Source organism: Acromyrmex echinatior, chromosome 10, assembly GCF_024713525.1.
Source record: "Acromyrmex echinatior isolate Ae372 chromosome 10, ASM2471352v2, whole genome shotgun sequence".
NCBI lineage: Eukaryota > Metazoa > Arthropoda > Insecta > Hymenoptera > Formicidae > Acromyrmex > Acromyrmex echinatior.
The window spans coordinates 7,820,886-7,848,594 of NC_141861.1; the positions used below are offsets into that span (position 1 = coordinate 7,820,886).

Below are 27,709 nucleotides of genomic sequence, written 5' to 3' on the forward strand. Positions count from 1 at the left end.
CGTAAAACGTGCGCATGTAATTATTTCCTAATTGGATACGCCGTTACGCCTATTTGCATTTCGATTTAATATGTTACTCGTAAATAAATAAATAATCACCTGCTCTTCATCAACGTAATGTAACTTATTTGTTGCCAACGATTATGCATATAATCTAAAAACACATCATTTCTTTCAAAAGTGATACAATTGATTAAGCATTTAGAAGTTTTCATGAACTACTTTGAAAATTTCAATGGGCAAATAGAAATATTAGCATTTGTATCTTGTTTTAGTATAATTCTTATGTTCAATGCAAGATGAAACTACAATAAATTTTAAAAAATCGAAAAATCGAAAGATATTCGATTAAATAAAATTTAGTCGACTAAAGAATAGAGTATTCATCCTGATTGTACTGTGCTTCAGTACGTCGTGTTTCACCAAGCTTCTCGATTCCTCCACCGACGGTGAGCGAAGTGATGTTAGGCGGTTCGCTGAATCTCACTTGTGTCGCCGTGGGTGCGCCCATGCCCTACGTCAAATGGAGAAAGGATCCAGCAACCGATTTGACGCCGGAAGACAATCTACCAGTTGGCAAAAATGTCCTGATGCTCACTGACATTAAAGAGTCTGCCAATTACACGTGCACAGCCGCCAGCGATCTCGGTGTAATTGACGCAACCACAATGGTGAAAGTTCAATGTTCGTATCAAATTTTTTTACTTTAGGATATTCATAATTGGTTGTTATATTTAAGATCATCTTAAATATAGTCTTAACATGTCATAAGCCACAGGATTGTACTAATATCTTAAGATGATCTTAAAATAATAATGGAGCTTGAACTTTCCTTGAAATTACTTCTTAGAATTAGATAGATAAAATTTATTAATCACCTTTTTCGGCTCATGGATTAAGTAATGTGAACCGATTAATCGTTGCATAAATAAAATAATCGAGGAGCTAGTTTAAATTTTGAATATGATAGTAACAACCATTATAAGCCGAAAAGCAATTTTAATTCTAAGGTCTATTTGATAAAGGATTTTTATAAATATTTTTACTGTTCACACATCATGGTTAAATAAATTTAATGTTTATATTTTTTCTAAAAGTTCTCAAATGTTGCAACGTTTATACTAACTTCGGATGCTTGAATAAATGATACTTCATTCTGTGTAACTCAGATGCAATATTTATAAATGGTAGAGAGATAAAGCTGTAATAATCTCACTCTCCCGCAGCTCTTCCCGGTCCACCGGAGAACGTTCAAGTGTCCGACATTACTGCGACGTCGGTGAAGCTAAGCTGGTCCTACAAAGGACCGGATGAGCTGCAGTATTACGTAATTCAGCATAAACCGAAGCATGTGAATCAGGCATATGCCGAGATATCTGGTATCACGACGATGTACTACCATGTTAGGAGTCTCAGCCCTTATACGGAGTACGAGCTCTACGTTATAGCCGTGAACAGCATTGGGCGTGGTCCCCCAAGTGCCCCGGTGATAGTCACCACTGGTGAAACAAGTCAGTACTGCAGCATTTACTATCGTAATATATACGTAATATTCTCTAGCCATTTTTATGCTTCTAACATGACTAGAAACGATTATTTTCCTTCTTCTGCAATATATTTGCCCATGGTTGCCCCCTCTCTAGTTTTAGGCTGGAGACTATGATTTTTTAAACTAATCCTTGGCTCTTTGTAAATGGAAAAAAATTTCAACTTATCGCTCAAAATTTTAATGACCTTTTTTTTAAGCTCTCCGACAGAAATTAAGTCTCCAGAGCATGGAAATAGAGCACTAATTCAAAGGTGGCAACTATGAATCACGTTTCTAATCCCGTAACATTTATTAAAAAATCAAAAATTTTCAGACAAATCGCTGTTTATGTCATGTATCTATAACAGTAGATCGGTAAACTAACATTTATGAATATTTTATTATATAGGATTGCTAGATTAAAAAAAGATTTTCTTCCAATTCGCTGCTTCCATTGCCAAATTAACAAATAAGGGAAAAATATCGTTTCTAGAGAAATGCTTCTTATTTTATCAATCTTTTTTTTCTCGTAATTTTGAATTCATTATTCAATCAAGTTTTACAAAAAAAGTAACAGTATCTATTAAATCAATCATCTTTAATGTACACGTAAATTAGATTGGGCGTCTGTATCATCGACCGCTACAACAAATTAAACCCATTCATAAATCAACTCACATTTCATTTCTGCGCTTCGCAATGAACATACGTGCGTCTCACAGTAAAGTCCGCCGGTTAAAAAACGCGAATGCACTTCGAACCCGACGATCCTTTTTTTCGCGTATCTGTAATCGCGAGGATCGAAGGCAGTAACGTAAAGGTGTAGTGAAGGAACGGCACTACTTCGACATGAGCGTGAATTTTTTGCACGTAGATAGAATTTTTGTACACACCATCGAGAAAGAGGAGCGAATTTTTACGCACATTTTTTGAGGGAAATTCTGTATTTTTTCCATGCTGTCCGCCGCGGACGCACGATTTGATCCATGTAAGTGACAAGAAAATTTTTTTCACCTATCACCCTCTTCCCCAACTGCTCTTTGTTGCACCAGTGTATTAGTGTTTTTGCGGGGCCGTTCCACAACGTTTCGTCGCGCTTCGACGTCTCATGTCATTTGTGTATTTTTACTATATTTCCAACCTCTACATCCTCCAGCCTCTCACTGCCTCTTTCATCTTTCTCTCTCTCTCTCTCTTTTTCTTTCTCTCTCTCTCTCTCTCTCTCTCTCTCTCTCTCTCTCTCTCTCTCTCTCTCTCTCTCTCTCTCTCTCTTCTATCTCTTTTCTTTCTCTGTCTCAGATACACGTCTCCGTCTCCTTTTTTCTTTTTTACAAAAGAGGGGAGGAACGCGAGAAACGAGTACGCGGGGAAGACAGCACGCGAAATTGCACCTTTCCTAACAGAATAGTATAGCACACTTCTCACCTCGTGAAAATACGAAGGAGACACGTACTGCTCTCGCAGTTCGTATTTTCACTTCGCATTTACTACCCATTTATGGCCGGTATTCATAGTCGGGTCTTATATTTAAGTCTTAGTACAGTCCTAAGTACAGTCTTAAGATGTCATAAATCAATCACAGAGCTGTATTAACGTCTTAAGACATTACTTAAGACGATCTTGAAATAAGAATCGATTATGAATATCAGCCAATACATCGAGAATTGATAATAATCGTTTGACTTTTTTTAATAGCGGAATCAACAAATGGAGGTGCCAGTAAGTCAAATCATATACTAAGAGTGCCGTAGTGGTACACGATTTCTTTGCTTATTCCTGTGTAGTTTTTGATTTTGGTTTCCTCTCGTTTCGTTATTTTGCGCACACACGACTGTTACTTTCGTTGACACATATACGTGCACACTTTGTCACTTTTAATATACATCGTTATGTGCACACTTGCGTCTGGGAAAAGGCGATTATGCTGAAGCATCTAAAAATTTAGTTAAATACAGATCTGGGAACAATTTCGTTGAATCAGAATAATTACCTATGTAGAACCCTCAAACTGATTGCAAAAATGTCGAAACTTTTTGCAGCATTGCTCATCATGCTTGAGATTCCTAATTATTTTGATGGTCCAACAAAATTATTTTCAGATATCTGTATATAACTGAATTTTTAGCAAAATCGTTCTTTCCGTCTATCTTTGTACTTAATTGCGTCTAGTATGAATTTTTAAAAACGTATCTATTTATCACTGTAGTGTCGTAGTGACGAAAAATAGAATTTCATCCTTCTTTTTTTCTATATTTACATCGCACTTGGCTTCTTACAGTTTGTTTTTTAAAGGGTCTTTATTTTTAAAGGATTTCTTATCGTGTGACTAACTGACGTGTACTGCCCTTCCACGGCTTCGTGTGTATTTTGGTTGCTTTTCGTCTGGTCTCCCTAATAACGCTAAAAACCAGTTAATCTCTTTTTTAGAACCCGGTACAGCGCCGCGAAAAGTTCAGGTACGACCGTTGAGCTCCAGCACGATGGTCATACAGTGGGATGAACCGGAAACCCCGAACGGTCAAGTGACGGTCGGTGTCTTTTTCGAAATTACCTTTCAATTTTCTCAATTTTTGCGATGATTATCACTAACGAGTGTGCGATATACTTCTTCATAGGGATACAAAGTATATTACACAACGGATTCGAATCAACCTATGGCATCGTGGCAGTACCAGATGGTGGATAACAGCCAGTTGACAACCATCTCGGAGCTAACGCCGCATACGATTTATACCATAAGAGTTCAAGCGCTCACGAGCGTCGGTCCTGGACCTCTTAGCCTGCCGGTGCAAATCAAAACACAGCAAGGGGTACCGAGTCAACCCGAAATGCTAACAGCGGTCGACATCGGGGAGACCAAAGTAACGCTCCAATGGAGCAAGCCCGCTCATAGCGCTGAGAATATTCTCAGCTATGAGCTGTATTGGAATGACACTTACGCAAAGGTAGATAGTTATACATTTTTAATAAAGGTAGACAATTACACGTATTTTAAATAAAGGTCTTCATACTAATTATATGGAAAATTAAGTCTTGGTGAAATAAGTTAATTTTCACATATAATGCAGTTTATAATGCGATGAACAAAAGATGTCAGACTGACATAGATATAAGGCAATAGTGGATATTTTTTATGCTATGATATATCAAAAGTGTTCTATGAATACAAATTTTTTAGCTTTGATATACCGTTTGAAAGCTATCCATTATTAAGCCTTTTATAAGATTTTTGTTCACCATATTATAAGTTCATATATCATCTGTGAAAACTAACTCACTTCTCTGGGACCCAATTTTCCGTGTAATTAGTAAATTACCTCGCATTAATTACATGGAAAATTGAATCCCAGTGAAATAAATTAGTTTTCACATATGATTTTATATCTTATAATGTGATAAATGAAAGATGTCATGGACAAAAGGCTTAATAATAGAAAGTTTTTTAATTGTATATCAAAAGTGCTCGGTAAATACAAGTTTTTATTTAACCGGGATTCAATTTTCCATATATAATAATTAATGCCGAATTCTTTCCTCTTTTTACTAATAAAGTGCGTTGCTCGTCCTATTTTTCCATTACGTGCCACGCATTGTGTGCTTTAATCCTAATAATATTCTTTATCTTCTCCTAATACCATATTAATTAGATAGTAATATTAAAGAGAATAAATTTTTTTAATCATTCGAAATAGAATAGACTGAAATTCGGAAGATAAAAAGATTTTAAAGTTTTTAAAAGAGCGGTTTTAAAAGCGATGATTAATCTACCCCATTCGGCATATCTGCTCGAATCAGGAGAGGCATCATCGTAGGATACCGGTCACCGAGAACTACACTTTAACCGGCCTGTATCCGAATACCTTGTACTACGTCTGGCTGGCTGCGAGGAGTCAAAGGGGAGAGGGAGCCACGACGATACCGTATCCGGTTCGCACCAAACAGTACGGTAAGCAGAACGCGCACGAATGCATACGAAATCGAATGAGTTCATGCAGCGAGGAGTGCCAGACGCATGCTGATACGCGATTGTCACGAGGCCGCAAGGCGGTCGACCATCCGATATTCCATACATCACGTAGTGATGTCGGGTAGGACGCACCTGAGTCTTTTGGATCCTCGTGCATGATCGTGCATCGCGATGGCACAGCAGGTAGGAGGTGCTGTAGCGCTAGACGCTCCTGCAAGTAGCGTAAGCTATCGACGCACAACACCTTGGAAAGAGCCTTTGAAAAAAAGAAAGCGAAGACCTTTCGTCTTCGAGAACGCGTTTAATAATGAAAATAAAAAGGAAAAGAGAGCGTATAAAAAGAAAGGGAAAGACAGAATAATAGAGAATAACGTTGAAACAAGTGAAGTGTGGGAGAGTGAGAATGACTGCATGCGTTGCAAATAAGAAAGCCGTTTTTGGATGCCACTTTATATATATATCTATATATATACGTACATATCATACATATAAATTGCACTAAGCACTGCATTGATATATGTGTGCATTTTGGGCACCTCTTTTCATTCTCAATAACATGATTGATTTATCGTCCGTTCAGTTTTTCGTTGTCTCGTTCCCTTGCAATTATATAAACGTGTAACTCGTTAACTCTGCGGATTATACGCCCGAGTTAACACGAGCCGCTCCGGGAGAACTGTCTCTAATCACGTCTTTTTTCGACTGTTCAAGGATTGATTCATGACTTTTTACCTTGAATATTTTACACCTCTCTGAACCTTGGCCAAACATACCGTTTTGTTGATATCCCTCGGCAGTCACCGTCGACTGTGCGTTCGTCTCAGTATTGAGAAAATGTCAAATCGAGAAATACGAGAACTCATGGGCTCGTCGCGTGGCGTATTAATCGATCTATTATCCGCTCATATGTGAAAATGTTTAATGTTACTATTAAAATTTCCGATTTAAAACAAGAAATATCTAAACTTATGAAATTTTGTAAGATTACTGATTATGAAAATTAGTTTTCATTGATTTATAATAATCCGACTACAGAGTAACAGTAGTTACGCTCCACGACGATAATTAATGAAATTTTTGATGAACGCAACTTTTCGTATCTTCACCTTTGACCTCAAGCTAAAGGCTAGTACGCTCGACCGGTAATTACCGATTACGATCCCCGATTTTGTTTTTTTTCCCCTCCTATAACTGAGTGTTATACAGTCCCCGGGGCTCCGCCTCGCAATGTAACCGGCAAGGCGATCAGCCCGACTTCTATATTGGTATCGTGGGAACCGCCGGCCGCTGAACGCTCCAACGGGAGGATCACCTACTACAGGCTGCAAGTCGTCGAGAGCGGTCGCTCTGACTCCGAGGCGAGGAATATCAAACTGAATGACACGCGTTTCGTGTTGGACGAGCTCAAAAAGTGGACCGAGTATCGGATCTGGGTATTGGCCGGGACCAGAGTAGGTGACGGGCCTCCGAGTTATCCTATCTCGGTCAGAACTCACGAGGACGGTATGTATCATAGACACTGACTGAAAGTCTTTCTGTTTATCTCAGGCACGCGAGGAGTAACGTGTAAAATCCGTGGTGACACACAGCGCGAGAGGGTGAATACTATGTTCTTCAACAACTATCGCAATATACTAATTGACAGAAAAATAAAAAGAGAGAGAGAGAGAGGAGAGAGAGAACGATACGATACGATCTCGATGTCTATGTTGTAGAACAAACATGTAAATGATCGTAATCGCGATAGAAACCTCAACGCCGCGGTCGCTACGAATTTCACACGCTAAGCTTCGCGAGGAAGGAATACTATATTGGGATGAAGTAATTAACGCGCCTCATCCGAGAGCCAAAAATATAAAAGCCCGCCAAAAGTCAGTCCGGTTATATTTTCGCGCGGTTCCAGTGCGGGTTGCGACGACACGCCGCGTATTATTCTTGATCCGGTGAATGTATTACGTAATATAATATACATTACTGTATACTTTCGATTTCAGATTACGCTAACGTCACTTCGTCACCTGTCTCTCTTCCCGAACTCTCAAATAACCAGTTACTCTCTCTCTCCTTCATCACGATTTTCTGTTCTGTATCCTCTATGTCGTATATCTTTTCTCTCCAGTGACTCTACACTCATGTTATATTACATTATATTTACGTTATTACATTCTATTAAATTACATTACATACAATATATTATACTCTGTATTATATTATATATATATGAGCTTTCCTCTTCTCTCACGCCGTTCTTGTGTTACAGTTATAGTTTCGAGAAACGAACTATCGAATCGCCCATCGTGACGAGAGAGGAAAAGAGGACAGATACGGCCCTTTTTTCCGGTCGGGTTACCTTTTTTTTGCGCGAACAAAAGTTTTGAACGCGCACGACTTTTTGTATTTTTCGTGCCTCTCCGATCACGCTACTCCGATCGCTTTCCTATCGTTCTTTTCGTAACCTCCTTCACTCTTCCGATTTTTAAAAAAAAAACGGCATCCACGCGAAACACGAAACGATGATGGCCCTACTTTTTTGGCTGGCGAGATTTTATATTTTTGGATTTTTTGCGACAATAAAATCTCCAACGACTTATTCTAGCTTTCCCGAAATCTCCCAAAACGCCCCTGTCTCCTAATCCTCCCTTTTAGTGTGCCCACAATCATTTTTTCCAGGTGCACGCAGCCACGGATTTTTCAGAAGCTGATAACCAATTTTTGAGCTCAGCTATTAAAAGATGAAAGAAAAAGAAAGAAACGAATTTTCTTACCGTTTTTTACAGGGCCTAATCGCAACTCTCTCTTTGTTCGTTGCCGTTGGTTTTTTTCACTCCCCCCAGCCCCACTTTTAAAACTTGGATATCTATTTTGACACGCTAATTAATATCTAATTATACTCACTCAAGTGTTTTTGTCTTTCCTTAAAGCATTTGCAGGAGGATGATCCAGGTTTTGAACAGCTAGTTTTTAAGATCTATTCACATTATCGTAATATATCAATATTATCTAATAATATGTACTCATTACACTCAGTGTTCTTTCTGGTGGTTACCGTGGTTACGTCAGTAAAGATGTTTCGTTTCTCTCCTTTAGTTTATTAATTCACTCTTGCCACGTGTTATGAAGATAGAAGTCAGGCTGGCTGCCCCGCGTGCCATTATTTCCGACATTTTTTTTTTTTTTTTTTTATACCGCCACTAACTGCATAGGCCACATGAAACATGTAAATAACACTAACGAACGAAATTAAATAACAACTTTGTTACACGTGCAACAATCAGGCGAAAATAATGGCAACGCGAGGGACAGCTTGCGAGTGAAGCGCTTACGTATATATATATATAAAAACTCTAGCGAATGTTATCTCACACACAAGAATATATATATATGAGACGCACTTTTTCACTATATATATATATATATTACACATATATATATTTCTATATCTCTGATATATAAGGCTCTTCTGTCTTTAGTTGAGATTTAGTTCTACCTATCGTTTGCACATGTTTAGAGCATGCCTTCGTTTGTTTAAAGATTCCTCAATTCCTATGATCCCAAAAACGCAACCCCTCGAACTCGTCCCGTCTGAAGAAAAGGAAGGAAACCTGGTACCTTACCTCTCCGTTTCCAATCACCAAAATCCGCTGAACTGTGTCGAGTCTGCGAACATCATTTCCCAATGCAAATACGTTCATATTATATCATCTATATCCTATGAATGGCATGCCGATGCATGAGACAGTTTTGCTTTCTGTTACTTCCCATCCTAATATCCCAATCGAGCGGTATCCCCCAAGGTGCCGATCGATCCCGCATGTCGAACGTTTTTGGTCCCTCTTGTTGCCGAATAACGTCCAACATGATCCCTCTCTCTCTCATAACAAACGAATTCGGCACCGAGGGAAAAAAAAATTGTTTGCACGATATTTATACAGTAGTCGTTGAAAAAATAAATCTCTACGCGGTCGTTAGCCACGATATTTCCCCGGGAAATCATTTAATCGTAACGATAACTTCTCTCGGTGCGCGGAGGAGGGACGGTGCGGTACGACCGCGATCGTTAAAAGTTTTACAGCGAGTAAGTAGAAACAACGAATCGCGATTGAAAAAAAAATAATCGAACGAGAGAGTTAGAGAAAGTTGCAAAAAAAATTGTCCAATAGATTCGAAGAATGAGAAATGTAAAGGCAAGGAGAAGATAGGGGTGATACAAGTACTACTCTATTTATCTCTAACGGGCTATGAAGACATTCGTGTTGCTACACATGAAGGGCATCATTTGTCGAAGAGATATTATACCGCTATGATTGTTGAACGAAAAGTCGTACCGACGCGTCCGTAATGATCTTCCCGTATGCCTTTCACCATTCACCACCATGAAACGCTCTCTCCCTCCACGCCCAGATCCTCTTTCGTTTCTCTACCCTCCTGCCTGCGCTCCTACGATTTCCCATTCCTGGTATTATCCCATTCACGGAGCAACTGATCCGGTGCCCGTTTACCCTCCTGAAGCAGACTCGGCAGAGCGAAGCGAAACGATAAAAAGCACTGCTGAAAGCACCCTGCCGTGTAAGCTCGCACATTGTCAAGCACAAAGATTCACCGTCACGTGTATAGCATATATATATCTATATCTATATCTTCTTACGCATACGTTTACTACTGTCATTACTGACTGTCATCGTTCACTATTTACCGAGAGATATTACATTGCTGCTACATAGTATTATATACAAGTATATAATGTCACGCCGTATATACGTATGTGCACGGGCACCTTGCAAAAATCACGTAACGCGCGCCGGCACCGTGTTTCACATTTACTCACTTCTCGCACCCACCACGCACGCATACACGCACTCCCGCGGAGCCCACGCGCGAACGTACATACAAGTGCGTGCGTCGCGTGGTACTGTTCCGCCATTGGGTGCTTTTCAGCAAGGACACAGTCAGATCCTGTGTTAGGCCCAATGTCCGCGATGCTAAAAATCGGTCCGAGATCTCGGACAGAGAAAGAATTAACAAATCACATTGAACAATTTGATCACATGATTAATGCGATTGGTCAATTCTTTCTTCATTCATGAACATTGAGGTCGTTTCATCCTTGTTTGACGCAGGCAAACAACAAGGATGTAATGATTCACTGTGTCTGACTGTGTCCTTGCTAGAAAGCACCAGTTGTAGGTCGGTATCTATAGTTGGTTTTTATACTTAAAATCTTAAGTACAGTCTCAAAGGCCGGTATTCATAGTCGATTCTTATATTTAAGAACAGTCTTAAGTACAGTCTTAAGATGTCATAAGCTAATCACAGAGTCGTAGTAGCATCTTAAAACATTTAAAATGATCTTAAAATAAGAACAGACTATGAATACCGGCCAAAATGTTATAAACTAATCACAAGCCGGTATTTATCGTTTTATTCTTATATTTAATTCATTCTGCAATAAGCCGTTACTTAAGCTTAAGTCCTAAGCCATAAGAAATTGACCAGTCACAGTCGAATATGAGAAGAATAATCGACTATGATATCAATTGTTCTTATGACTCGACGCTTAGACAATGGCTCATTGTAGAAAACTCGTAAGACCATCTTAAGTCTAGTCTTAAGGTGTCATAAGCCAATCGCAAAATCTTAAAAGACATTATTTAAAGTGTTCTTGAAATAAGAATGTTTGATGAATACCAGCCACAGACGGAATCGTGCAGCATCAAAAGACATTACTTAAGACAATCTTAAAATAAGAATGGATTATGAATACCAGCTATGGTCTCGTCTCTTTGGCCTTTGTGCACCGATTTTCAAGAGCACAAGCACCCGCTTTCACGAATAATTATTCGGCTGCGAAATAGCACGTAGCATTCACGTAGGACACGTGCGCGGGCGTATGCGATTTGGATATGCGTATACGTAGAGGCGTTAACGCTCACATGCGTGAGAGAGTACCGTGCACAGCAGCGGCTATACACGTCCGAATAAATATTGTTATAGACGATGCAATATCGTGCCGAGCACCAGCACTGAAAGCACCCTCGAAAAGCACCCCCACTGTCGACTGTCGTGCAACCTGAAGCTCCTTCCTGAGGCGATCTCGAAATGGTGCGGTGCAAAAGCCATAATAATAACCGAAATGGTAACGATGGATGGATTGTTATTGCGAACGACGTTGTTCGTTTGCTGCGAGAAAAGTGCGACTTAATAATATTCGTGATATTACTGCATCGGTTATTAATCTGTGAATACTTACGAAAAATCAGCGAAAAAAACAGATGATCTGCGTAAGCTGATTGTTAAAAATTTCTCTGAAGGAAACGTGAAATTATTTTAAAAATCATTTAATGCGGATGAGACGTTTTCATCGAAAACTTCGTAAGAATAGCGGGAATTCATAACCGATATCATGTATAATATCATGAGAAAGTTAATTGACGATGACTGATTCGCGTTACATTTTTTCGAGGTCGCGATAGGAAGGTGCGCGCGTGAATGCGTGAGTGATTGTGTAAAAGGATACCGGATGGAAGAAGGACGACACGCGTAAGAAAGCGTACGCGAAAAGTAATTTAAAAAATCAGGGAAGTGATCAGTGACAAAGGAAAACGGTATACAATAAAAGAATCAAATCGAGAGTTCGCGCGATATTTTTCTCTGCGCCCAAACGTCCCCGACGAAGAAGAGAGTCGGATAATTTGTATCGAGAAAGAGAAAAAAAGAAGCGTTCGCGAGGCGTTTTCTTGGAAAACATTTGAATACCAATATTCATCAGACCTATTTCTAGTTATAGTCTTACTTATATATGCTGCTCATCAGTCCCAATTTTCGTGGATTCGACGAGTAAATCATTTTCAACGTCGACTTCGCCTCCGTCGGAAAACGATCGATGAGTTTTAATATCCGCGTCAGCGGAAAAGCATCCCTCCCTTTTTTTTTTTAAGTAGCACGCACAAGAAATGGAAATGCGAAGCGCACGTTCCAAAGTGAAACTCTCAACTTCTGCTCGTGCGTAAAGTATCTGGCGTGGATGAAGTACACTCTATCTCTAAAAAAAAAAAACTCACCATATGCTGCGCTGATCGTACGGATGGAAACGGGAAATCTGGACATACATAGACTGCGAGCATCAGGTCCCATTAATTTTCATACGTAATCACTCGACGGTCGTTTTCTATATTACGTCTATCTTCGCTCTCTGCATGCGAGACTCTGATCCGTTTTCAACTTCTGTGTCTCTATAAGTGAAACATAGTACTTTATTATTCAGATGATACTTCGATATGTACGAAATATTCTGTTTTAAATGCCATATATAGCATCTTTTTCTATATATTCTACTTTTTATCTCGAAAAACACGCACACGTTTTTTTTTTCACATAGGTATCTAGAGAAGGTATATAATTTTGTTACATTGTATATGTAAATGTGATTTATTTCCTTTTTATATATATATCTCTGAATTTCTAATCTCAGCGGTTGAAGCAACGCTCTTTTTGTAGGCGTAATGTTTAAAGTCTTAAGAGCTTCGGCTGCCCGTTTAATTGTTCCTGATTGTTTCCTCCAATTTTTTACTCACGTAAACTATATCACTGTTATGTCCCAATAAAACGCATGATTTATAACAGTTCGTTTCCTTTAGCTCGATCCAGCTAGTTCCGCCAATTTGAATTAGACATTTTAGATGTCATCGACAGTTTCGACCACACTCGATCATCGACAGGTACGCGAGCACGATTCGTTAATCAAATAAACGGCTACCTCTACCACCGCATCTCGGCAACGGCTGTCGAAACGTATTTACGCGCGCGTTTTACGCGGTATTTTGTGATTTTTGCGTGGATGAATGCGCGGGTGGATGTTGACATTGAGAGAAAGAGAAAGAAGAGAGAAAAAGGAGGAAAAAAAAGAGAGATGAGAAAGGGAGACAAATAGCAGAGTACTTTTTTATAATATCCCAAATGGGAGAGTGGTCTCCCTGTCTGTCTCCCTCTCTCTTTCTCTCTATTTTTTTTCCTCTCGGTTCCTCTCTCGCTTTCTCTTTCTCCAATTTACCCTGTCTCCCCTTTGCTGAAACGACAAATTTTTTGATCGAGCTGCTGTTTTTTGCGGGTGACTTTTTGGAGTTGCAAAAAAAAAAGAAGAAAGTAAAACAATTTTTCCTCAGAAGACACTCCACCCCACCGACATGTATCCCGATCTTATATATCGTGAATTTTTTGACTACATCACGTAAAAATATCACGAAAGTAATCGCGAGTTTTTCTCATGACTGCCCATTTCTATAAAAATACCGTAGTTAATAACCGACGAAACCTTTTCTCTCGTTTGACACATCCTAGAAACCGTCCACCTTATTCTTTCTTATGGTTTCTCCTACCTATATAGCTTTCTTTTCGTAGGCATTTTATCATAGGTCTTCCCTTTGATGTCTCGTGTCGGGGGAAGAAGGAAGGGGAGGGAGGTACGGGGGGGGAGGATTCGAAATTGTGACACTGTAAGAATTATTGTCATCCGCGATTTCGGGCAAATTTCAAGAAACGTGAGAAATTCGGCTCTTGTGTCTCCCGCCCCCGACACGAGGCAGGTGAACACATTGAGCCTTTAGTTATTTCATATTTGGAGTAGTGATTGCGCATGCCAAAAAAAAAATATTCTCACGTCTCCCGCCTCTCTGCGACCAACTGCAACCGAGGGCCAACCGATCATTCTTTTTTTTTTGGTCTATGTAACGATCGATTGGAATCATGAATCTTGTTGCCACCGACATTCGTTAGCAGTTGCAAAATAAACAGTGTGATTGTCAATCGAGCGCATGAGGCTGGAGCGAAAGGACCGAATCGAGCGAATGCGAACGCGTGCCTGTTTCAAGAAGAGAAGGATAACGAGATCTCTGTCTATATATATTTTTTTTGTCGTAAAATTCGAGAATATAGATATTATATAGAGAGGGCCAATTTTGATGATAATCAGTAGTGTGCTACCCATTGATATGCCTTAAAGATTAATTAAATTACACTATAATTCTATTTTCAATGTACGTGCGAAGTTGACACGAATTTTTACGAGTTTTTTTTCCCACTTTTTTGGCGACTTTTGGGGCGCAGCTGAAAAAAGTGAGTATCCCTTAGCTCGTCTCGAGTTGTGCCATGACATTTTTTCTATACCGTCTATTTTTATTTAATTTTTTCCTTTTTGTCATCGTTTTTTGCATATGTATAACACTCTCATTTTGTTGTCTGTTGAGAGAGTCCAATCTCGAAGTGTCGTCCTACAGTTATTTTTGTCTTTCCTTATTTTTTTTTGCTGCAGCCAATGAATATATTATAATATAATCTTAAGGAACATATATATATTACATACATTATAACGCTGCGACTGCGCGCGCTCGCTACTCTTGTTTTTTGCGCTACATAGCGAAGTTGTAAGTGTGATCTTGATCTTACTTGACTGTGTATACATGCGAGAGCTAGAAGCAGAGCGAGCACGCGATCTACCAATTGCTTCTCATCAAATTCGCGCTACGACGATTCAGTTTCTGCGCCGGAATTTTCTGTATGTACTTTCGTTGCGGTGCAAGTTTCATTTTTTGCGAATCCCTCCGCCGTAGAGCTGCTGTTACTGTTATATATATTTATATATATCGTACGGAAGTAGGTATTAGGCAGTGTTGATTTTTTTGTTTATCTGAACTTTTATTTTTCTCGTCACATTTACGTTTCCCATTTCTCTTTCACAACGCGCCAATTAGTCGTTTAGCGATTACGACAAATACTGGACCGTCCATGAAACAAGTCATCTCGTCTCGCGAAACACTGACGTTCTGGCATCGCGACGTAAATTGGCCCCCCGTGACGCTCAATATTATTGTTATACAATCCCGTGCATTCCAGCAGTATTGCAGAAACGTTGCAACGTTCCATCAATATTACAGTAACGTTACAACGGTTGCAACAATGTTGCTAGAAAACTCCTTTTAAAAGAATGAGATTTTATTCCTTTGGAGTGAATCTCATTCTGAAAGAATGAAATCTCACTATAAAAAAAGAACAATGAAAATTTTATTCAACGGTGCAAATATTTCCACTCTTTTTCAATAATGACAGTATTTTCAACTCTTTTGGAATGAGATTTCACTCCAAAAAAATGTAGAGAATACTGTACAGATTATTTTACAATTAAACAATTTAAAAAATGACTCAATATAGACTCAATATAGCCTCCAGACGATTATTAATATTGCAATATCGAATATTATTCAATAATATTGATCATATACGGTCTTTAGAGGTTATGGAGCTTTTAACGCGAATACATTGTGTAATCGCGACTTTCTAACTTCGACAGTTGTGTGCGGTGATCGTGGTTGTAAATAAACGTTGTAAATAGGCAATGCGTTTATATTTACCGCCACTACCTCGCATTCATTCGAGGAACGAGATCTCGGGACTCCGTTGTCGTCATCGTTGCCATAACTTTCGTCCCTCGGCGAACGTACTCGTTGCCCTCACAACCCCCCTTCGCGAAAACTCGCGTGCAACTAACTATCTACTTGGTCTCTCAAGTCATGGACTCTCCAATATTGCTGCTATGTTATCGTGTCCAACGTTACCGCGTACTTTTCCGTATGACGTGTCTACGCGCGCTTGTAATATGCAAAGTCGAACTGAATGCGCGCGGGTTAAAGAGAAAAAAAAGAACTTGACAAAAAAAAAGCAAAAGAAAGAGAGAAAAAAAGCATTATTGGTATTCAAATGGAGGATTGTAATCGTATCAGGGGCGTAGAGCATGGGGTACAACGTGCCTCGTAATATTGTTTGTACGTCGTTTTGTCCGTGTGTGATTGGCGGCATGTAATTACCTTCTCCACTATTTTCTTCGTCTTCTTGTTTCTTCTTTTTATCTTACCGTCTCTCTTTCGTTCGCGACTTTATGTTACTTATGATTTCTCTCTGCAACCGCTCGCAATCGCTGGTACTTTCGTTTCCTTTTTCGATTGTATCTTACTGCTACATCGTTATAGCTGTTATCTACTTCTTTTTTCCCATTTACAGCGACGAATTGGACGACGGATGGACGGTCGCGAAATGTAGAGGAAATGTTTTTGCATTGTATAAAGACTGATTATATACTTCTCGCTTTTCTTTCTTTAAATACATTTTATCGTACGACAAAAGTACAATAATTTGCCGCTACCGACGTATTATTGCTTATTGCTTCTCACATTGTTCGCTTCTGGAATGTAAATAATGACGTAATAATCTTCCAGACAAGACAGACAAGACTAACTTACATACTCTTTAATTTCTTTTCTTTCTTTTCTTTCAATCGTGTTTCTTTTTAATTTTATACAAAGATTATTTATTTATTATTTCAGGTTTAGTAAATCCGTTATTTATTATCTCCTGTCCGCGTAAGTCTGTGAGTGTACATGGCGTATGTCTGTGAGTGTGACATCGGATGAGAGTAAAGTGCACGAATTAATTATGGATTGCGTTACAGTGCCGGGGGATCCTCAGGACGTCAAAGTCACGCCGATCAACTCAACGACGATACACGTCGAGTGGAAGCCGCCGAAAACAAAAGAACAGAACGGCGTCATACGGGGATATCACATTCACGTGCAAGAAGTGAGGGAAGAGGTCAGTTTGCGGCTGCTGTACGATCAATAGCGTAGCGTCAGAAGTTTTGGTTCTTACGCGAAACTTACTGATAAGACCCTTTATCTTCACTATCTCTCTATTCACGTGTAATATTATCACCTAAGTCCTTTTATCCTTGTTTAAGTATTAATGGGATATACGTCTTAAGTAATATGAAATTATGGTACTAAAGTTTTTACAACGAATATATATAGAAAATTTTAGAATAAAAAAATTTTATAGAGAAGATTATTATGAATGTAAATCCTATTAAGTAGTCTCATTAAAATATCGGTTCTTTCAATTTTATCTATTTCTTGCTTTATTAAAAAACAGAATATCTATTCCACAAAATGATCTCAGCAAATTATCTAGGCTCTTTTTTTATATCCCAATTGAAAGTCATTGTGTTATTAATTACACATTGAATATTATTTATTATTCCACAATTTATTAGAAATTATTATATAAATTTACTCAATATTTTCAAAAAACGGAAGAAAAAAAAATTTTTTTAAATTAGATACATATTTTTTAGTTAATAAGAAAATTACTTGAGACTGATAAGGGGACCGTCGAAACTGTCTTATCGATTTTAATAGAGACTTTGATTATATTATATAATAGAATATAAAAAAATTTAGGAATAAAAACAACTCTGAGGAGATGAGGCAAAATAAAAAAATTCATGTTTTTGAAAAACGTAAATACATCGTTATTAAAAATATAAAATGCTATAAAATTTTAGTCTAAAACATTTTTTTATATATCTCATTGTTTCGAAGATATTCGCTAAAATGAAAAAAAATTATTTTCAAAGGATTGTTAAAGAACAAAGGTTCCGATACCTCAGTTAAACAAATTAAAAAAATAAGAGTAATATTTTTTTATGTTGTACAACATATTTGAAGCCATAGACAAAGCCCATCAAAATGGATGAGAGGCAGTTCCAACGATAAAATTTTATTGTTTCTCTCTGGTGGGATGTAAAAAATCACCTCACTGATTGTGACTATTCGCGGGATAATATAATAATCAAATTAATATTTGAGAATATCAAATTAATAATATGATATTGTGAGACTATTCGTGCATTTGTTAATTAATTTTTCTTGAACAAAACTTAGGTAAAAACTACGACAAGAATATAGATAGATAGGGGAGAGTACAAGTTGTAATTGTTTCTCAGGGGAAAGATCTACTGAACGAACCGATACGTCGAGACGTGCACGAAGGCGTGCTAGAAGTGAATATCACCGGATTACAACCGGACACGAGATACTCGGTACAGGTGGCGGCGTTGACGAGAAAAGGAGATGGGGACCGTTCAGTACCAATACACGTTAGGACCCCGGGCGGTGTACCAAATAGACCACAGGTCAACGTAAAGTAAGAGATATTTATTTAAAACCATGAAATATCGTACTTTTATAAATGACTCGATTTCTATGCACATTATTTTCTCAGAGTTCTGAGTAGAGGCCCCGACGTCTTAGAACTTGAATGGGGCCAGCCTACTCAAACCTACGGTAGTCTGCTGGGATACCGTATTCGATACGGTATAAAGAATCAAACGCTTAAAGAGGAATTCATTGAGGACACGCGTCAGCATACATACAAAATTACGGATCTTGGTAAGAAAAATTAATATATACCTTCGTCAATATCTTGTATCATGTAATATAATAATATCGTCCCCTTACTTTAAAAGTGACACAATTAAAAAAATATGATTTTCAAAAAATATGATTTTTATTATCTCGAATGAATTATGTAAAGATTACTACTAATAATCAAAAAGAAATTAATAGCGAATTCGGTTAACGCACTGATGCACATCAGTGATTAAATCAGTGTACATTGTACATCACACACTGATTCAAACTAAGTGTAAAATGGAAATGTAGATATTTGGAATTATAAAAGATTTATTTTAACAGTTCACAATAAAGTGCATTGAGGATTTTATGGTTTAATCCTTATGCTTATTACGATAATAATGATAATCTATCTGGATAATTTTTAAATCATTTGTAATTAAATGTTTCATTTAATAATTATTCGTGTTCAAATAATAAATCTGTAGGAGAACAAGGCGTTGATTACGAGTTCAGAGTAGCGGGCAAAAATGACATCGGTTTCGGCCAAGAGACCGTACGATACTGGTTCAGTCCAGAAGGCGAGCCAACCGGACCACCAACGAACCTGTCGTACTTCTTTCAAACTCCCGACACTGTGTGCGTGACCTGGGACAAACCGCTTCGGCAGCACAGAAACGGACAAATAATCGGATACGATGTACAGTTTAACAAGAAGAACGATCACTCTACCACTATAGATAGAAATACGACCAAAACGAGAGCGGTATTCACGAACTTAGAAGAGAACACTGAATACGTCTTTCACGTGCGAGCGCACACATCGCAAGGCAGCGGTCCGTACTCCGAGAAAATCACGATAATGACGGAAAAGGACATCGGCCGAGCTCCGATGTCCGTAAGAGCGGTGGCTACATCGGATTCCAGCGTAGAGGTATGGTGGGAGCCAGTACCCAACAGAGGAAAGATCGTCGGTTATCAGATTTTCTATACAACGACCGCTGTGGAAGATCTCGATGAATGGAAGCAGAAGATCGTTGGTCTGACAGAATCGGCGGATCTCATCAATCTGGAAAAGTTTACGCAGTACGCTATAACAGTAGCGGCACGTTACAAGACTGGTCTTGGAAGACTTAGCGAAAAAGTCACAGTGAAGGTGAAGCCAGAAGACGTACCGTTGAATCTCAGAGCGCCGGATTCGTCAACGCATTCGATGTCTCTTTCCTGGACTCCGCCCATAAGACTGACTCCACTAAAGTACAAAGTTTCATTTGATGCTGTTAAAGAATTCGTGGATTCTCAAGGTATAACGCAAACGCAACTCGTGCCCCGCAGGCAGATTCTATTAGAACCTCAAATCACAAGTACAACGATAAATGAACTACAACCGTTTACTACTTATAACGTCAACGTGAGTGCTGTACCACGCGACGGTCAGTACAGACCACCGGCGAAAATTACAGTCACTACGCAGATGGCTGCGCCCAAGCCGATGGTAAAGCCGGACTTCTACGGTGTGGTTAACGGCGAGGAGATTCAAGTTATTCTGCCGCAAGCTTCCGAGGAATATGGTCCAATCTCGCATTATTATCTCATCGTTGTACCCGAGGACAAAAGCACAGCCGATAAACAGCCGGATGAATTGACGGAGGATATGATCAGCGGAAAAGGTGCCAAGCAGGAAAGAGAAAACGCACCCTATATCGCAGCTAAGTTTCCACACAGAGACATTCCATATACATTCCATTTAGGCAGCGGAGACATCTACGAAGGATACGAAAACCGGAAGCTCACTAAAAATAAGCGATACAGAATATTCGTACGGGCCGTAGTCGATACTCCGCGAAAGGTAAGCTGCAAGGAGTGATTCGAGTGACTCTTATATAAGCGATTTGTGAATATAAGTCAATAATTATGGAAAAATATTCGTTTCAGCATTTATATACGTCGTCACCGTTTTCCGAATATTTATCTTTGGACATGAGGGAAGTACCTCCTGGCGAGCCACCACGTCGGCCGAATCCTAACACGCCTTCCGATGGAAATCCGGAAGTGTCCGTAAAAACTAGTGGTCAAGAACCAGGGATGGTATGGGTAGTTGGTCCTATAATCGCGGCATTGATGGTTAGCGTTTGCCTTGTGCTTTTATTCGTCATTAAAAAGTGAGTTGTATTTCTTAGTAAAAGATAAATAAGTAAAATTTATAGATAAATTAAACGCACATCAAATTTGTCTCTTAATTATTTTCAGACGAAGACAGCCATGTAAAGCGCCGGATCAAGCAGCCGTCACACGACCACTCATGGCAGCAGATATAAGTTCCAATCACGCACCATCGGACCCGGTAGAAATGCGTCGATTAAATTTCCAAACTCCTGGCATGATCTCACACCCGCCGATTCCTATTAGCGAACTAGGCAATCACATTGAACGCCTGAAAGCGAATGACAATCTGAAGTTCAGTCAAGAATACGAGTCGATAGAACCTGGCCAACAATTTACGTGGGACCATTCCAATATGGAAATCAATGCATCGAAGAATCGTTACGCCAATGTAATTGCGTACGATCACTCGCGAGTTATTCTTCAAACAGTTGATGGTATGCCGGGCTCCGATTACATCAACGCCAATTACTGCGACGGTTACAGAAAGCAGAATGCATACGTGGCTACCCAAGGACCATTGCAGGAGACATTCGGGGACTTTTGGCGTATGTGTTGGGAATTACGTACTAGCACGATCGTGATGATGACAAAGTTGGAGGAGAGAACAAGGATAAAATGCGATCAATATTGGCCTACTAGGGGATCGGAGACTTATGGACAGATGACCGTGACCATCAGCGATATTCAAGAACTGGCGACCTATTGTATTCGTACATTCCAGGTTTGCCGAATGGGCTATTCCGAGCGGCGGGAGATAAAGCAGTTGCAATTCACTGCCTGGCCCGATCATGGCGTACCAGAACACCCTGCACCGTTCTTGCAATTCCTGCGCAGAGTTAGATCTCTCAATGTACCCGATAGTGGTCCATTGGTAGTACACTGTAGCGCGGGCGTAGGAAGAACTGGCTGTTTCATCGTTATAGACTCGATGTTGGAAAGGATCAAACATGAGAAGATGATCGACATTTATGGTCACGTCACGTGTCTACGTGCTCAAAGGAATTACATGGTACAGACGGAGGATCAATATATCTTCATTCACGATGCTCTACTGGAGGCGGTGATTTGCGGTAATACAGAAGTACCGGCCAGAAATCTACATTCTCATATTCAGAAACTCATGCAACCGGAGATTGACAATATAACTGGTATGGAATTGGAATTCAAAAAGCTTTCCAACATCAAGGCTGATTCAACTAGATTTATATCCGCGAATCTACCGTGTAACAAACACAAAAATCGACTGGTCCATATCCTGCCTTATGAGTGCACCAGAGTATGCCTACAACCGCAACGTAATATCGAAGGATCCGATTACATAAACGCGAGTCTGATTGATGGATATCGCTATCGGGGTGCTTACATAGCTACGCAAGGTCCTCTATGCGACACTACTGACGATTTCTGGCGTATGCTTTGGGAGCATAATTCTACGATCGTCGTTATGTTGACGAAACTGAAAGAGATGGGCAGAGAGAAATGCCACCAGTATTGGCCGTCCGATCGATCTATTCGTTATCAATGCTTCGTCGTGGATCCGATCGCGGAGTACAATATGCCGCAATATATTTTACGAGAGTTCAAGGTAACGGACGCGCGCGACGGGGCGAGTCGCACAGTCAGGCAATTCCAGTTCATCGACTGGCCGGAACAGGGTGTACCGAAATCCGGCGATGGTTTCATCGACTTTATTGGACAAGTGCACAAAACGAAGGAACAATTCGGCCAAGACGGACCGATCACCGTGCATTGCAGCGCTGGCGTAGGAAGGACGGGTGTCTTCATAACGCTTAGCATCGTTTTGGAGCGAATGCAGTACGAAGGTGTAGTCGACATATTCCAGACTGTGAGAATATTACGCACGCAACGTCCAGCTATGGTTCAAACCGAGGTTTGTTTTAATTTTAATTCTAATTTCAATGCTTTGCAAGTACAATATATTTATGTGCATCGTAATATCATTTACGATATTCTTGTCACAGGATCAATATCAATTCTGCTATCGGGCCAGTTTGGAATATTTAGGCTCCTTCGATCATTACGCCAACTGACAAGCCGACACTCGCGAGCAGAGAGATCTGTCGAGAGACAAACGAGATCGGCAAAGAGGCGAGAGAGATATTGAGAGAGCAAAAATACGACGTGTCTAGTACAATAAAGTCGTATGACATACTCGTACCTTCCAAGGACAAATACAGTAGTAATGCGATTACTAGTGTCGTGGGCAGTTAATATAGAGATGAAATGTTTAGTCAATGGTGTTGCAGTAAATGCAAATATGCTGGAAATTTTCACTTCTATAGTAAACGCGCGGAATCATACTGAAAAGCATTCGGTTTAGGCTAATCTCTTTTTAGAAACTAGATTTGAAAGTTCCCTTGCGATGACGCGAGTCAAAACTGCCGTTTAGAAGTACATATAGTACACATGGTTATACGGGCGATCGTGTCATACGATATCACGTAGATATGTTTTCTTTTTTATGCTTCTTAATTTCCAAGCATTTACGTTAAAGAATCAATCAACCAAGTACGACGATGTAATCAAAATTATGTACCATCATTGGTAGGATATCATATTTGCGAATTAGTAAATTGGAACATATCCCATTATTAAGTCGATCATTCGCAAAAGCATTTTTTAATCTAAATCTAATTTTAAGATTAGACTGAAGATATCGACCATATCTCTCTCCCACTCGAAACATAGTGCATTTTCTGTGCATAGTATCTCTTACAAACTGAGACAGTGAAGATCAAAATCTTTCCTATTTATTGAGGATAAGAGTGCTTCCTTCAATAGCGAATTACATAGAGGAATCAGATGGTCTCGATATCCATGTTTGTAAAAGAAACAGAGTATCGGAATGCACGATCAATTGCATGTGCGAAACACACATTGTGAAAAACAAGAACTTACCGTGGCATATTCCACGAACACTTACTAATGTAGAAAGAAAAATGGATCGAAAAAGCAGTCAAGTAACTTTCTTTAGCCACTATAAAATAAAGAAAGAGAGAGATGAAAATTTCCGCTCACAAGAAACAAAAAAAATTGCCATACTGCCAAATTGACAATTATTAATGCTGTACTCACTATGAACAGTAGGGATCTTCTCATTATGATAATGTTAGATAGATTATAAGAAAAATTGTTTTAAGGATAGATTAAGCGACGCCATTAGGGAAATGAGGATGAAAGAAGGACCCGAGTGAAAGAAGGATGAAAGGAAACGGTGCCTATTCAATGAAAGGTGCGCAAGTGAATTTGCGCACGTTTCTATAAAAGAAGAAAAAAAAACTAATTTAAATATAAGCACTGTATGTTGAATTCGTGTACTGTTCTCCCAAGCCCTCGATACCCTTATGTACAAAGTTCCAACATAGCTTCTACCTCGAGAATATTTCTAATTTCCTTTCAAATATATTCAAATGGATAATTACAAATTCAATTATCAGTTCAATGCTTTTTTAGCTTACAAATACCTTATTAAAATCAAATTTACGCTGAGTGTTCATACTATGCACTAAATCATCGTTTGTAATATAAAACTTTTCTTTTTCAAATGCCAAATCAATGCCAAGAACGCACAATGAAGAACATCGCTACATGATATATTTATATGTTACGGTGAAAATATTTAATCTGGTAATTTTATAAAATTTCTGATAATTCTACAGAATTATTGGTTGTATTGGCGAATAATACAATCGAATATTTTTTCTTAAGATTAGTGATCAATTGATTTGATCAAAATAAACGCATTGACTGCTTTAATTTTAATGCCAATAAATAATAAATAAATTTATCAATGTGACCAATGATTCTATTGAATTATATGATTTTATAAAAGCACCAACTAATCACTTTTACCGTGACATTATCCATTTTGTATAATATACTACTTCGGATGAATGTATTGCAATTTCAAATTGCAAGCTCTCCAGTTTACGAGGACAATAATTACTCGATTACACTTTCTTCGAAACCTATACGATACTGTTCGGTATAGCAAATCTTGTAGCTAACATTTTAGAAATAATTTTTTTAAAAAAGTGTACATGTACAATAACGAACATAATGTCATCTAAATAAAATAATTTATTGATCATAAATCTTCTCCGGTTTTTGGCATTCTTTTGGCTATAATGATTCTACACTTATTACGAAATACTCTTGATATGTTGAAACTATACAAGTAATGCAACACGAAATGCTATTTCACAATTTATACAATTTTGCTCGAATACTCCTTTTACCGTTAGTTATTGTGGTTCGAGGGTCAGGAACTGTGACTAAATGTACATAAATGCACCATCTGTCATTAGCAACATTATATAAATATATAAATATATATATACATAAAATTATAAGTAATATATACATAGATATATATATAGATATCATAAGAAATACAAGTGTGCATAAAGACATGAAGATGTTTAAAAAGATATCGGTATTTTCCAGAGTACCGTGTTAAGTTTTAACACAAAAAACATGAAATCTACTCAGTACGTTGTATCCGCCTGTAATATTTAATTTTCTCGATATCTATTATTTCCAATTTTATATTTGTTAAATACATTTTTTACGTTTTTTTTTTTTATGTATTTATCGTATTGTTTTAACGAATGTACTTTTATAATGGCTTTTGAGCAGTTTCTTTGCAGATTGGTTTATCAAAAAAATTACTTATTCGTTTTAGTGTGATATTTTTTTAACAAACTGAGGGCCATCTCATATAACGTTTACTATGAACGTTTAAATTCTTTGTGCTTGAAAAAGTACTTAAAATATTTTATTAATATTAAAATGTACGTAATTATATAATACATCAAATTTTTCACTGCCTATTAAACCATTTACAACCATCATGGCATTTTTCATAATTTATAATGTAATGGTAATAATTATAGCACTAATTGTAATAATAATATGTAATGATAATACTAGTTGTAAAAATAATTCTACGATTTGCCTTATGTCAAAGTTCATTACATAAATAACTTTAAATTAACGACATTTTATGTTATCATGTCAAGTGTTTCTACAATGTGGCAGCAGATTTTTTTATTACGACTTACTATTTGGCCTTCAGAATGTAATCATAAGCAGCTATTTAATATGCAGCATTTTATTTTGAAGAAAATATATATTTATACAATATTTTTTATATTATTACTTCTTTTATAATTTTAATTTATTAGAAACATTGCTTTAGTAAAGTTTCTTATTCTATACAATATGCTCCTATTAAACATTTTCAAGCAAATTAAATTACGAATAGCTTCGAATGGCAAGAAATGATTTTGTAATATTTTTATCTTTTTGTGTGTATAATTTCAAAAATTGTAATCGGTATTTAAAGACTCACACTTTTTAAGATCTTGTTAATGAAATGTTATACATGGTGTATGACTGGATAATGTTTATTAGCTTTCTTACAAACGATTGAAAATGCTAAATACAAAATTCGAAACAATATTTTAAGACATTAGACTATATAAATGGATATTTGAACAATTTTCATCTGTAAATAACATTAACTTATTTCCACATTGAAATATTTTATCCCATTAGTGTATAATTAATCGTTCAACATTCACGAAGTTAAATTATTTTTACTGCTAATTTTGGTAAAGTAGTTCTTGGTATGGGAACATTTCTCAAGAAGAAAACCAGTAGCTCTTAAACTTTAAAAAGTCAAACGCCCTGTACACGCTATGGTTTTTATTATAATGTTCTTAAAAAGAGAAAAAGACTTTTGCTAAGAATAACTTTCAAATCATTATGATAAGTATTCATCTGTAACAAATCATTAAGCGTTTCATCCCATTAAACATTCTTCTTAGAATACTGTAAAGCGTATTAAGTTTTAATAGCATTAAACTTGGCAGAACTTTTGTAAGAAACTTATGAATTTGAAACTTATAAGTTATAAATTTATGTGATTACATTTCAATATAATTATTATCAACATATGTACTTTGCCAACTTTCTTAATGGCTTCACGTTTAAAGTCCCAAGCTAAAATATGTTACCAAAAACAAAATTAAATTATTGTATAAATATACTACTAGTTATAAGTTGATATCATTAATCTATACTCACTAAAATTTACTGCTACAAGGAAGTCCACAAAATATTCGTACATTTATATTATAACATAATAATTGTAATGTTACACTAAGTTTTTTGTATCATTCCCTGAAACTTTCGTGTATGTTGTATTTTAGTACAGTAACCCTTAGTCTTTATAATTTTTTAATGATCTAAAATGTATAGCAAAACGATATGTGGTTTGTTGTATTCTTCTTCTTGAAAACTTACGACTCGCGCGTGTCTTCGGAGCAGTTTTGATAATATAATAAAATACAATCGGCTACTGTAGCTCCGTGCAATATAGCGAGTTTGTTATTGTGTATAAGATCGCCTCGAATTCATCTGTAGATGAATCAATAAAGTGACTGCGGTCACGAATCCGAAGAAGAATATGAATTTAAATGCAAAGAATAAGTCAAATACTAAATATCGTTGAAAGAATGGGAAATTATTTTGTGATACTTTCTTGCCAGAAAGAATACAACAGGCTGAGGTAAAAACAATGATAAATGCAATGTTACTAATTAACAACTATACAAAATAAATATTGTGTAATAGGAAGAGTCTGTTGACGAGAAAAAAAAATACCGTGTACATTATGTATTGCCTTGCGGCATTAATAAACTAGTACTAACATATAACAAATGTTTCCTTCTTTTTAATATTCGTTTTAACCTTTTCATGTATAACAGGCCAGATAAACAAGCATCTCAT

The 27,709-nt window shown here is 37.7% G+C and overlaps 2 protein-coding genes across 20 annotated transcripts in view; one reads left to right on the forward strand and one right to left on the reverse strand.

The window, feature by feature from the left end:
* LOC147908252 (uncharacterized) overlaps positions 1 to 16,006 on the reverse strand; it is a 326,417-nt gene extending 310,411 nt beyond the window's left edge. For 7 of the 8 annotated variants that reach the window (XR_015546474.1, XR_015546479.1, XR_015546478.1 and 4 more), the window contains exon 1: positions 12,554 to 13,089. Coding sequence is in view for 2 of the 8 variants with exons in the window: in XM_087410669.1 (XP_087266795.1) it covers positions 12,554 to 12,603 (50 nt within the window). In the remaining 6 variants the exon portion in view is untranslated. Of the gene's footprint in view, positions 1 to 12,553; positions 13,090 to 15,895 lie in introns of those variants that run through there. The other variant, XM_087410670.1, reaches the window with a different exon arrangement.
* The window catches only part of Lar (tyrosine-protein phosphatase Lar), a 468,166-nt gene extending 440,526 nt beyond the window's left edge, over positions 1 to 27,640 (forward strand). For 8 of the 12 annotated variants that reach the window (XM_087410654.1, XM_087410653.1, XM_087410660.1 and 5 more), the window contains 14 exons: positions 409 to 684; positions 1,227 to 1,511; positions 3,224 to 3,247; positions 3,956 to 4,056; positions 4,144 to 4,473; positions 5,324 to 5,474; positions 6,702 to 6,998; positions 16,990 to 17,129; positions 18,319 to 18,518; positions 18,597 to 18,763; positions 19,216 to 20,576; positions 20,663 to 20,889; positions 20,978 to 22,784; positions 22,876 to 27,640. In XM_087410654.1, the coding sequence (XP_087266780.1) occupies positions 409 to 684; positions 1,227 to 1,511; positions 3,224 to 3,247; positions 3,956 to 4,056; positions 4,144 to 4,473; positions 5,324 to 5,474; positions 6,702 to 6,998; positions 16,990 to 17,129; positions 18,319 to 18,518; positions 18,597 to 18,763; positions 19,216 to 20,576; positions 20,663 to 20,889; positions 20,978 to 22,784; positions 22,876 to 22,944 (5,435 nt within the window). In that variant the 3' untranslated portion in view covers positions 22,945 to 27,640. Of the gene's footprint in view, positions 1 to 408; positions 685 to 1,226; positions 1,512 to 1,658; positions 2,517 to 3,223; positions 3,248 to 3,955; positions 4,057 to 4,143; positions 4,474 to 5,323; positions 5,475 to 6,701; positions 6,999 to 16,989; positions 17,130 to 18,318; positions 18,519 to 18,596; positions 18,764 to 19,215; positions 20,577 to 20,662; positions 20,890 to 20,977; positions 22,785 to 22,875 lie in introns of those variants that run through there. The other 4 variants (XM_087410661.1, XM_087410659.1, XM_087410662.1 and 1 more) reach the window with 4 other exon arrangements.
* The last annotated feature ends 69 nt before the right edge of the window (positions 27,641 to 27,709 follow it).